The 12,891-nt window shown below is 47.5% G+C and overlaps 1 protein-coding gene across 1 annotated transcript in view; it reads left to right on the top strand.

Moving 5' to 3' along the window:
- The window catches only part of grid1a (glutamate receptor, ionotropic, delta 1a), a gene marked incomplete at both ends in the record, with an annotated part of 336,048 nt that overhangs the window by 301,285 nt on the left and 21,872 nt on the right, over positions 1 to 12,891 (top strand). The window contains 2 exons of the mRNA XM_083695162.1: positions 6,819 to 6,980; positions 7,277 to 7,396. Coding sequence (XP_083551288.1) covers positions 6,819 to 6,980; positions 7,277 to 7,396 — 282 coding nt within the window. The remainder of the gene's footprint in view (positions 1 to 6,818; positions 6,981 to 7,276; positions 7,397 to 12,891) is intronic.

The following is a 12,891-nucleotide window of genomic DNA, read 5'->3' on the forward strand; positions in this document are numbered from 1 at the left end:
ACATTGATTAAAGCTGAGAATCTCTACTTTAACATTGTAGTAATCGTTTGATTTCAAAAATAAACTGTTGGAGCTAAAATAAGACAAAATGCTTCCTCTTCCAATACTTCTGGAGGGCACTGTATATCATTTGTTTACATTTTACATCCCATCTATTTTAGCCAGCACTAGCAGTGCACACATTGTCAGCTCCCGGCAAGTACAGACAACAGCCCAGACTAGATTAACTGACCATTTAGAATGTTGTGGTAAAAAGCAACAACTGTTCAGAATACAAAAGGTAAGAAAATTATATAGTCAAAGGGATCTTGTTGTTTCAGCTAGCACAGTGTTGAATTTTGCAACTTAGAAAAATCTGTTCGCTAACAGGTGGCTTACAATTTGACAAAGCTAGCTAAAGTAACTCACCAAAAATGTAATATCATCCAACTGTAAACAGAAATGCTGCATACATCCCGATAAGAGACATTGTAGGCTGCTAACAAATTGGTCAAAAAGCTACTTCTTGCTTGTTTTTGAGCTTGTTTTTAAACAATGTAAGTATGTAACCCAACATTTACCCAGAAATGATTTGTGACATGAGGACAAGTGACATGAGGACAAGAGAAGATACACTGATATTTCTGGATCTGATGACCAGGTGAACAAAGTGTGACAAACCCGGGGAGTGTGGAGTTGTCACGAAACCAAGCCAAATAATAAACGAGATTCACAACCAAAGGAATGAAATATCAGTCAGAGTTTTATTGTACTTCCAAGGTAAAAGGGGAGGGGAAGAGAGTCAATGGTAGTTGGCAGTTAATCCATAATCCTGGAGAATTGTCATGGGTCGAGAGCTGGGTACACGGGGCAGATTCTCTTATGGTCCTTACGGTCCCCTCCTCCGCACCCTTCACTGGCTCCCGGTAGCAGCTCTCATCAGATTCAAGACCCTGGTGCTTGCCTACTGGGCGGCAAAGGGAACAGTCCCTCCCTACTTGCAAGCAATGGTCAGCCCCCAAACCCTTGCCCGATCACTCCGCTCTTCTACCTCAGGTGGCCGCCTGGCACCGCCGCCTCAAGATTCAAGATTCAAGATTCAAGATTCTTTATTTGTCACGTGCATACAAGTATACAGTGAAATGCAAAAGTGACAGTGCCACAGAGTAGTGCAACAATACAATAAGTTTTAAAATACAATAAAATAAAAATAGAAGTACTAAAAAATATACAATATGGACAGTATAAACAATATGAACAGTATAACCAGTAAGCATATAAGTAAGCAATATAAATAGCAGATGGATGATTATGTGTGTGCATATGTGTTAAGATGACAGTGCATGTGTGAGTGACTTGAGGGGGGCACTGGTGGGGTCATCGTTGACGATTCTGATGGCGTGGGGGAAGAAACTCAGCCTTAGCCTCTCTGTTCTTGCTGCATGACAGCGGAGGCGTTTTCCTGACCGCAGCGGCTGGAACAGTCCATGTTTCGGGTGGTGAGGGTCCTTCATAATCCTGTAGGCTCTGGTCCTACACCTCCTGGTGTACAGGACATGGAGAGGGGGGGTTGGAGCTCCCATGTTTTTTTCCGCCAGGCGTACCACCCTTTGCAGACCTCGCCTGTCCTGGGCCGTGCTGTTACCGTACCAGACGGTGATGTTGCCAGCCAGGATGCTCTCCACAGCTCCAGAGTAGAAGGACTGAAGGATCCTCCGGGAGACTCTGAATTTCCTCAGTTGCCTGAGATGGAACAGGCGCTGCCTTGCCTTTCCCACCAGAGAACTGATGTGGGTAGTCCAGGTCAGGTCTTCTGAGATGTGGACTCCCAGGTATTTAAAACTGCTCACCCTGTCCACAGCAGTCCCTCCGATGTCCAGCGGTGTGTAGGCCCTTCGTTTTTGTGCTCTCCCGAAGTCCACAATCAGCTCTTTTGTCTTGGAGACATTCAGGATGAGACTGTTCTCCTGACACCAGAGTGACAGGTCCGCCACCTCGTCCAGGTAGCCTTTCTCATTGTTATCTGAGATCAGCCCCACCACGACCGTGTCGTCCGCAAACTTGATGATGGAGTTTTCGCTGGACTTAGCCACACAGTCGTGGGTGTACAGGGAGTAGAGGAGGGGACTAAGGACACAGCCCTGGGGGGACCCTGTGCTCAGTGTGAGCGAGCTGGAGGTGTGTCTACACACCCTGACCACCTGTGGCCTGGCCGTCAGAAAGTCCAGGATCCAGGCACACATGGGAATGTTCAGTCCTAGACCAATCATCTTATCAGCCAGTCTGGTGGGGACTATGGTATTGAACGCTGAGCTATAGTCTATAAACAGCATTCTCACATAGCCCCCCTTCTGCCTGTCAAGGTGAGAGAGAGTGGTGTGGAGGACCTGGGAAACTGCATCGTCTGTAGATCTGTTTGGTCTATATGCGAACTGCAGTGGGTCCAGGGTCGGAGGGACGGAGGAGCAGATGTAATCCTTAATCAGCCTCTCGAAGCACTTCATGACCACTGAGGTTAGAGCCACGGGTCTGTAGTCATTCAAGCAGGCTGGGGAGGTGATCTTGGGCACAGGGACGATAGACGATCTTTTAAAACAGGTGGGAACTACTGAATTAGCCAGTGAAAGGTTGAATATAGTGGTGAACACAGGAGCTAGCTGGTTAGCACAGGTCTTAAGTACTCTCCCAGGTATGCCATCTGGGCCAGCAGCTTTCCTTGTATTCACCTTCAGCAGAGCCCTCCTCACGTCGTGTTCCGTCACGGAGAGTGCTTGCTCTGCCCCAGCGTGTGAACTCCCATCAGCCACGCTAGCCAGCACTCTGACGTTGTTGTTGTTAGCCGGCGCGCTAGCGGTGGTGTTGCCAGCCTCAAACCGTGCATAAAAAGAGTTCAGGTCTTCGGCTAGGGAGGAATCTGCACTTCCGGTTGAGGAGGGTGTGTGCCGGTAATCCGTAATAGATCGTAGTCCTCGCCATAGGCCCCTGGTGTCGTTGCTCTCCATCTGCGCCTGCATTCTGTCTGCGTATCTCCTCTTGGCGGCTTTCACCGCCCTCCGCAGTTTGTAGGACTCCGCTTTATACTCCTCCATGCTGCCGGATGCCAGCCCGGAGTTGTAAGCGGCGGTGCGAGCCCTCAGAGCGGCACGGATGGAGCTGTCGACCCAGGATTTCTGGTTGGGGTAGATCTTTACCGTTGTCGTTGGTACGATGTTATCGGCTAATGTAGAGATGAAGTCCAAGACGGTCTCTGTAAACTCGCTGACATCGCTGGAACTTGATTGAAACATATCCCAGTCGACGTCACTCAGCGCGTCTTGTAGCGCGGCCTCTGATTGGTCGGACCACCGCTTTCCTCTACGTGGATGCAGCAGCCGCACTACTCAGTCACGGCTTTTCACTGTCCTGGCACCACGCTGGTGGAATGAGCTTCCCACTGCTGTCATGACTACAGAGTCACTACCAATCTTCCGCCGTAGATTGAAGACCCATCTCTTCAGGCTACATCTTAACAGTCCCTCCTAAAGACCTCTTCACCCCCACTACCTCCCTATACAAGTCTCTCTCCAGTTAATAAAAAAATAAATAATAATAATAATCCTTCTTCTAGCATTGTGATTGCCGATGGCCCCTGGTCTGAGCATTGATTACTTTATCTTATGATGACTGATAGATGATTCACTTACTTAAACAAATATATTTGTTGTAAGTCGCTTTGGATAAAGGCGTCTGCTAAATGCCATAAATGTAAAATGTAAAAATGTAGGTTGGGTCTTTCAGCGGGGTAGTCACGGTCAAGATTTGGTACATAAGCGGGTTCTCCTATCCAACTAAAGTATACAACGGTGAATGGCACACAGCGCTGTAATTTCACTTCTCATACTACTCACGCTCTCCGGTTGATTTCCCTCGCGGTACTCTCTTAGACTGAGTGCCGCGCCTCTCTTTGTAGCACGGCCACTCAGCCTGGTGATTCCTCTCAGGTGTGCTGTTATTCTCCCTCGGATCTGACTGCACCACTAGTGGTTTGGTGAAGTCCGGGGTCACCAACACTGGTTCCGAGCACAGGGCTCCCTTTAGCGCCTGGAAAGCCTTCTCCATCTCTGCGGTCCACTCCACCTTGTCCGGCAGCTGGTTCCGGGTCAGGTCTGTCAGGGGGCTGGCTAGGGAGGAGAAGTGGGGATTGAAGCGCCGGTAGTAGCTTGCAAGCCCTATGAATGTGCGGACCTGTTTCTTGGTGCGGGGTCGGGGCCATTCCTGTATCACCTCCACCTTCCTTGCGCATCCTCTCCCAATGGGGTAGCCAAGGTAATCCGCTTCCCAGACGAGGCGACACTTCTTGGGGTTAACAGTTAGCCCCGCCTCCCTCAGGACCCGCAGCACGGCACTCAATTGTTCGAGGTGTATTCCCCACTCCTCTCTGTGTATTATGATGTCGTCCAGGTATGCGGCGGCGTAGTCTCGGTGGGGACGGAGGACCCAATCCATCAGTCTCTGGAAAGTGGGCGGGGCCCCGTGCAACCCGAACGGCAGCATCCGGTGGTCCTCTGTGGCTCAGTTGGTACAGCATGGTGCTAACAACGCTTAGGTTGTGGCTTAGGTTTGGATAAAAGTGTCAGCTAAATGGCATATATTATATATTATATATCCGGTATTGAAACAGGCCATTTTCTCTCTGGCCTCGGGTGCCAGGGGCACCTGCCAATAGCCCTTTGTGAGGTCCAGAGTGCTGATGAAACGGTTCCTCCCCAGCCGCTCGATAAGTTTGTCTATTCTGGGCATGGATTGGCGTTGAATTTTGAGATGGCGCTGAGCTGGCATAATTAATTACAAAACCTTATTGTGCCGTCGGGTTTCAGAACTAGCACAATGGGGCTGCACCATTCTCTGCGCGACTTCAATGATCCCGGCCTTCAGCATGGCTCTTACCTCAGTTCAGATGGCCTCTCTCCTGGCCTCGGGGATGCAGTAGGGCTGCTGTTTCACCTTTTTTCCAGCCTCTGTGATTACCGGGTGTCATGCCAGCTCTGTGTGCCCGTGCTCCTCTGTGAACACATCCCAGTTCTCTTGTCTCTGGGTTGGGTCCAGCTGCTCCTCAATTGGCACCCTCGCTGGTTCGATTTTTACTGCCACCTGTGTCGGGGAGAGTGAAAACAGGACCTCCCGTGCAATCCATTTTTTTTAAGCAGGTTAATGTCATATATTTTCGTCGGGTGTCTTTGTCCCGGCTGTCTCACCCGGTAATTAACCTCACCTACCATTTCCATGATCTCGTAGGGCCCATTCCATCGGGCCAGAAAGTAGGTGATCTGTGCCACGCCCGATAAGAACAGCGCTATCAAGCTCACCCACTGGTCCTCCGGCCATTTCTCCCGCTGCGCGGTGCACTCAAATGTGAGGAGGTAGGTTTCAACATAATCCACCTCGTTTTGCTTTCCTAAATATCTCCCGGGGTCAGCCGCCGTACCAGGTTCGCTGCCGCTTGTGCTTCCTGGGCTGTAATGAGCTGTTGGAGTTCGGCACGCATGACGGCAGTGTGCTTCTGCTGTGCAGCCATTAACTGGTCATGCCTTACCCGCATGCCTCACCCGCTTCCATCTGTTGTTCGTGCCTCGCCTGTTGCGCTTGGTCGCTCGCTATGAGCTGCGCGTTGAGGCCCACGAAACCGCCGCGAGATTCCATTGCTTTGGTTGTGCATTGATTATTTGGCTTTAGTTTGAATACGATGCCTGCATTCACCACCATATGTGACAAACCCCGGGGAGTGTGGAGGTGCCATGAAAACAAGCCAAATAATAAACGAGATTCACAACCAAAGGAATGAAATAATCAGAGCTTTATTGTACTTCCAGGGGAAAAGGGGACGGAAGAGAGTCAATGGTAGTTGGTAGTTAATCCGTAATCCTGGAGAATCGCCGTGGGTCGAGAGCTGGGGTCAATACACGGGGCAGATTCTCTTGCGGTCCAGGTCGGGTCTTTCAGCGGGATGATTTTCCTCGCAGCACTCTCTTGGACTGAGTGCCGCGTCTCTCTTTGTAGCACGGCCACTCAGCCCAGTGATTCCTCTCAGGTGCGCTGTGATTGAGCAGGAAGCCCTAATATGGGCATGGGTTGGAGCCAGCACGCTGCCACATATCTGCCCTCTATTACCACACCCCACCTTACTCCCATCCGGCTGCCACAAAAGGCAGAATAGGGAAATAAGCCTGAGGAGAGGGGGTTGAAGTCAGTTGAAGCTATAGCACTAATTTCTCCCATTCTCTCCTTCTATTTGAGCAATGTTTGCCATTGGTTGGTGCAACAGAATTAACTTCTCCTCACATCTTATGATAATGTGCACCCATCCTTCCATTGTGTCTACTTGCAAAGAAGTACAAAATGTAATAGGCTTTTTCTTTGTCAAAATTTCCTACAGGCAAATTTGAGAAGTGGAACAGGAGTTCAGTTGTGGAAAGAATGCTCTGTTGTTGCTCCAACAGGCAATTCCTTCTCTTTTATCCATATATTTTAGGCACCTGAACAAATGTAGTTTCTTATTCTTATGGTTGGAGTGCTCAGTGTAAAAGCAGGCATTGCTGTCAGACTAGCAGTGTCGTGCTCACCATGGTTTCTTCCTTTCATTCTGCCTCCTTGCTGGGAGAAATGTCTTGCCCTCCTTACTGAGAACTTCATTTCCAACGAATCATCACGAATGGCAGAGGCAGAAGGGTCTGCTTTTATGTTCCTGTATGATCAGAACATCTCATGGTTCAGTGTAAGGTTATGGTTATCTCTTTAAGATTTTAAAGTCTCTTATTCATGTTTCAACACAAGTCATGTTTTGTGTTTTTTTTTCTTCCCAGGTGTCAAACTTGTACCTTTACGACAGTGTGCTCATGCTGGCCAATGCCTTCTACAGGAAGTTAGAGGACAGGAAATGGCATAGCATGGCCAGTCTGAACTGTCTGAGGAAGTCAACCAAGCCGTGGAATGGGGGCTGGTCTATGCTCGACACCATTCAGAAGGTACAGTTCAGTGCCATGCTCTGCGGCAGGAGAAGCTGGTGGAGGGAGAAATTGGAGGACGGGCTCATTGTAATGCATGGAATGGAATAAGGAATGGAACACATGTTTGATATCATTCTATGTTTTACCATTGCTCATTCTATTCTATGCATTACAATGAGCCTCTCCTCCGATTTCTACCTCCACCAGCCTCCCCTGGTCTATCATCAATGGTGTAATGGAGTTTTTCCACTGTGCACACATACATGCACAGCAATCCACATCAATCAATCCCTATTCTTATCCTGTTGCCATAGGGACGTATCTCCGGGCTCACAGGACTGATGGATTTTCGAGCCGAAGGCTCCAACTCACACGTGCAGTTTGAGATCCTGGGCACCAGCTACAGTGAGACATTTGGTAAAGACGTCAAACGGGTGAGTCACCCTAATGCCCACTCCCCTTGGGCTGTCGGTGGGGTTTCACTGAATACTTGTCATGATATTTAAAGTGTCATAAAGGGTCAGGATGAAGAGCGCACTCTACTGGAGAGTGTGCTCATCAACTCCAGCAGGCAGTTAACTGTATCTTAGTTTAACATGGCTACGCCCGCTTGAGGAGCTGTATGTCTGTAGGCTAGCCTTGCAGTTCAAATCAAGTCTCATTTTAGGCTGAAATGTGTGTGAGTGTATGCGTGTGTATCTGTGTGTGTGTGTGTGTGTGTGTGTGTGTGTCTGCATACACATGTGTGTGTGTGTGTGCATGCATACACATGTGTGTCTGTGTGTGTGTGCGTGTGTGTGTGTGTGTGTGTGTGTGTGTGTGTGTGTGTGTGTGTGTGTGTGTGTGTGTGTGTGTGTGTGTGTGTGTGTGTGTTTTTGTAGTGCCATTTTGTGTAGGGAAATGGACTTGTTTGTGTGCACTTTGTGAGAGTTGTTTGTTTGTAGTTTCTGTCCTGGTTCAGTTTAGGGAGTTACAGCAGAATGAAGAGGAATTGAGTTTCCTGGCAATCTATGTGGAGCAGAGACTGACTAGAAGCAGTAATGAAGATTTAATCACTACTCAGCCTAACTGGAATTGTGAAGCCAATTCATCATAATATGTCCATTATCATTAACGGAAAGCACACACACACACACACACACACACACACACACACACACACACACACACACACACTGATACACTCAAAGTGCATTTATGGTCCTTAAAATAAGCATGTACTATACATACACACATGTGATCATATCACCATACCATCATCAAGATACCACAGGGACACAAACACATGTTCGAAAAATATAAACACACTAGGACAGGGACCAGGGGGGGACACAGACATTGAAATCATTACAGGCAGGGCAGGGGAAGGCCAGCGAATGACCTGCCAAATGCATTCAGTGTTATTGTTCTTTATTAGTGTGCTGGTCTGCTTACCGACTAGCATGGCCATTTACTGGGGGGCAAATGGATTCAAACACAAGTACCTCTCCTCTGTCTCCTGTCATTGTAAGTTCATATAACCATGCTCTCAAGTATGGGATTGATTTAGTTGTACCGTGTCTGCCATCACAAAAGGCCATGGTCTCACTGACATAAATCATCTTGTCAATCCTGTCTAGTAGGATTTGAGGACATTAACATGTCACTTCTCAGAGCCGCCAGGCTCTCCTCTCCTCTGTCCTCCCCCTGTTTTTTTATCTCCCTCTCTCCTCTCCATCATCGTTTATCTACATTCACTCCATTCTCTCCTCGGCCTGATTGCTCTCAGATGAGGCGTGTCTTTGGTTGGAAACTAAATGAAGACTGAAATACTATTTTCCTGTTCGCTACAGTTAGTTTTCTCCGGCACCCAGTTCAGCTGTGCAGATTGATGTTGTCATTGTAGTTTTTGTTTTCCAGTTAGGTCTTATTGACATGTGAACTCGACCTCTGCAAGCAGTTTAGTTGATGAGCCAAAATATTCATGTGGAAAGTATTACTCTCAAAGGAGTACCACCTGTTATGCTTGGTAAATTGTTGATAGTAAGTTGTGCTAGCAAATAGCTTTACTATATCATGGATCCTATTATAAAGAGAGAGAGAGAGAGAGAGACAATGAGAGATTTCAATGGGAGGTCACCATGGCCTGTCTTGGGGTGCCCAGTTCCCCTATGGACATGGCTGATCAGGACAACTCACTTGACTACAATGGGGGGCTTTCTACTTTTCCTCAACGCACGCTCGCAAAATATGAACCAGTGTTCAGTGTAACAGGCAAAGGGAGAAAGAAAAAATTACTAATTCATTGTCTCTACACTATTGACTGGGAACACAACAGCTAAATATTTTTTAGGAGCTAAGTGAGTTTTGCAATTGCCCCTGGGGGAACAAAACTTTTTGGATTAAAATCAATGCTGTGATCCACATATGAATGTTTAGTAGACAGATGTAACTTTCTTATATCAACAAATGATTAGTCTTGGTTGTTCGGTCTCTGAGTAATAATGAATTGCAAAAATGTTCTCTCTTTCATTCTCTCCCTCTGTCTGACAAAGTGGTGAAGGCCTTTGGGAGGCCGGTGTGAGGCTAAAATGACAGACAAGTGCCATGTCGGCCACATCTCTGCTTTTTAGGGGAGATAAGGTTCAAGCAGGGAGGGTTTGGACTTTTTGTTTCACCTTGTTTCTATTCAAATGGTAGTCTTGTTTATTGACAAGTTTCAGGGGCTTGAGATAAGACCTCAGGCACCACCACCAGCAAGACACGCGCACACACACAAACACACACACACACACACACACACACACACACACACACACACACACACACACACACAAATGACTGAAAGGTCTGGTCAATAAGGGGCGTTGTAGAATAATGGCCTTGTCAATAGGTAAACATCGGATTGAGGAGGGGCAGTCTTAATAAGGCATTTTTGCAGGGCTTGTGAAAAAGTTTTTCATAATTGGGACCATTATGCAGTTGTGAATGGGTAGTTATGGGTAGTTATCATGATTGTGTAGCTAAAAGGCTGCAGCTAGCTACTTTATCATCATCATATACTGTAGCTGTCATGTCTTTGTCAGTTTAGCATTTCAAAGGGAATATTAACTCATTATTAGGGATAGTTCCCTTTTGTGGTTTTTGTGTACTTTTCAGAAATGCAATGGATGAGTGAATTCTAATCTCTGCTACATTACCTATAGTAGGTATACAGAACGACAACTTTTCCCAAAGGCTTTTTCTTTGTGCTCATATGAAACTCCGTTGTTAGGTACTGCCTTTCTTTCCATACTGAGGTGCACTCAAGAAGACACATGTACAGTACATTACTCTACACACTTTAAATGATACCAATAGTGTTTATGCTAACTGCTTTTAGACTAGCTATAAAGCTATATAACCCACAAAGAAACATAACCCATCCTTATATTTATTATTCTTTTTATGGGCTACAACAGAGGTGGTTGTATCTTTGTGAGGTATTTTTTAGTGTCTCTGTATGCGGATCCTCTCTGGTGTTCCACTTTGTTCCCCTGAGGACCTGTCCACTCATGGGGAAAACAGGCCGGTGTGAACAAAGAGCGAGCGGTGACATTTACCCTGCACACACACGCACACACAGATACACACGCACATACATTCAAACAAGTACTCACTAAGGCCGAAAACCTAACTTGAGATCCACATGAGAAACTTGAGATACTGATCTTCACCTAACTCACACATTGAGGTCAATAAGAGATTTGCCCCAAACATAAGTTACAACAACCACCCCCCACACAACTTATCACCTCAAATAGTAGGAGATGTTAAGCACCTTGTGTTCTTAATCTTCAAACATAAAGATAGGCAAGAATAAGCAGTTGTCTAACATGAATGAACTGACAGTCATTATGGGATCATGAAGGTTCCATGGTATCTCTTTAAGCTTTAGATGGCTGTAATGTGGGAGAGATCTGTATTTCATCAAACCACAAGGACAGAGACATTTATTTTCTCTCATGTTCAATACAAACCCAACAAAGCCTGCTCATGTCGAGGGAGAGAAAGAGCAAGGGAGCTTTCAATATTTCATAAAGCTATCAGACATCAAAGTTTAGAACAGACCTTGTAATAAAATCCTCAAGTCTTAAAATAACCCATGGAACTTGGGTTCTAGGTTTTGATATCCAATTCCTCTTTTTCACTCTCATCCTGTGCCATTGAATCCAAGGTGCAGCCACTGTGACAAGAGGACAAGAGCAGATACACTGAGCAAAGATAGAACAGCAAAATAAGCCTGAGGAGAGGGGGTTGAAGTCAGTTGAAGCTATAGCACTAATTTCTCCCATTCTCTCCTTCTTGGAAATATCTCTCCTTGTATCATTGCATCACCCCTTCAATTGTATGTTTGCCATTGGTTGGTGCAAGGATTGGTTGGTGCTTCGTTTAGAGAAGGAGAGGGCTTTCAGGAGTGGAGACAAGGAAATGTTTAGACTGGCTAAGTACACGTTTGGCAAGGAGATTAAGGAGGCCAGACGACAGTACTCAAAGAAGCTGGAACAACAATTTGCAGCCAACGACTCCTCGTCAGTCTGGAAAGGCCTTCGAGTGATCACAGACTGCAAAACCAAATCCCCCCACTCTATGGATGACCTCAGACTTGCAAACGACCTGAATGAGTTTGACTGTAGATTTGACAGACAATGGAACAGTCCTGACTCTGACCCACACAACCAACCCCCCTCCACACTTCTTCTTCCCAGCCTGGAGAGACCCCCCCATACACAATGGACCCAGACAGCCCCCTCCCCCCCATCGCACCTCTCTCCATCCAGGAGAGAGACGTCAACAAACTGTTAAAGAAACAGAACCCCCGCAAGGCAGCTGGACCAGACACTGTCTCCCCTCCACACTGAAGCACTGTTTAGACCAGCTGTCTCCAGTGTTTACGGACATCTTTAACACTTCACTGGTTGAATGCATGCTATCTGCCTGCTTCAAAACATCCACCGTCATCCCAGTTCCCGAAAAGCAGAGGATCACAGGCCTTAATGACTACAGACCAGTCGCCCTGACCTCTGTGGTAATGAAGACCTTTGAGCACCTCGTGCTCACCCACCTCAAGGCCATCACCAACCCCCTCCTCGACCCACTGCAGTTTGCCTACAGAGCAGGTCTGTAGACAACGCACTTCACTTCATCCTCCAGCACCTAGACTCCCCCGGCACCTACGCCGGGATCCTGTTTGTGGACTTCAGCTCTGCATTCAACACCATCACCATCACCATCACCATCATCTCCTCCAGGACAAGCTATCCCAGCTGAGCGTGCCTGAGCCCAGCTGCAGGTGAATCACTGACTTCCTGACAGACAGGAAGCAGCAGGTGCAGCTGGGCAAGCTTGTCTCGGAGCCCCGGACCATCAGCACCGGAGCCCCACAAGGTTGTGTGCTCTCTCCTCTACTCTTCTCCCTCTACACCAACAGCTGCACCTCTAGCCACCCTTCTGTCAAACTACTGAAGTTCGCGGATGACAACCCTCATTGGATTAATCTCCAATGGTGATGAGGCCGCCTACAGAGAGGAAGTTGACAGCCTGGCTTCCTGGTGCAGCCAGAACTACTTGGAGCTGAATGCCCTAAAAACTGTAGAGATGGTAGTAGACTTCAGGAGAAGCAAGCCCCAACCGCCCCCCTCATCATGTGTGACTCCCCAGTTAACACTGTGGAGTCATCGGCCACTGTACATCCGGGAACTCGAAGTAGAGAGGGTGAGCAGCTTCAAATACCTGGGCGTCCACATCAGCGAGGACCTCACCTGGACACTTAACACCACACAGCTGGTTAAGAAGGCCCAACAGCGGCTGTACTTTCTGAGGAGGCTGAGGAAGTTTGGCATGTCGCCCAAGATCCTCAGCAACTTCTACAGCTGCATTGTTGAGAGCATCCTAACCAGCTGTATCACTG

The sequence above is a fragment of the Argentina silus genome (assembly GCF_951799395.1).
Source record: "Argentina silus genome assembly, chromosome: X".
In the NCBI taxonomy this organism is placed as follows: domain Eukaryota; kingdom Metazoa; phylum Chordata; class Actinopteri; order Argentiniformes; family Argentinidae; genus Argentina; species Argentina silus.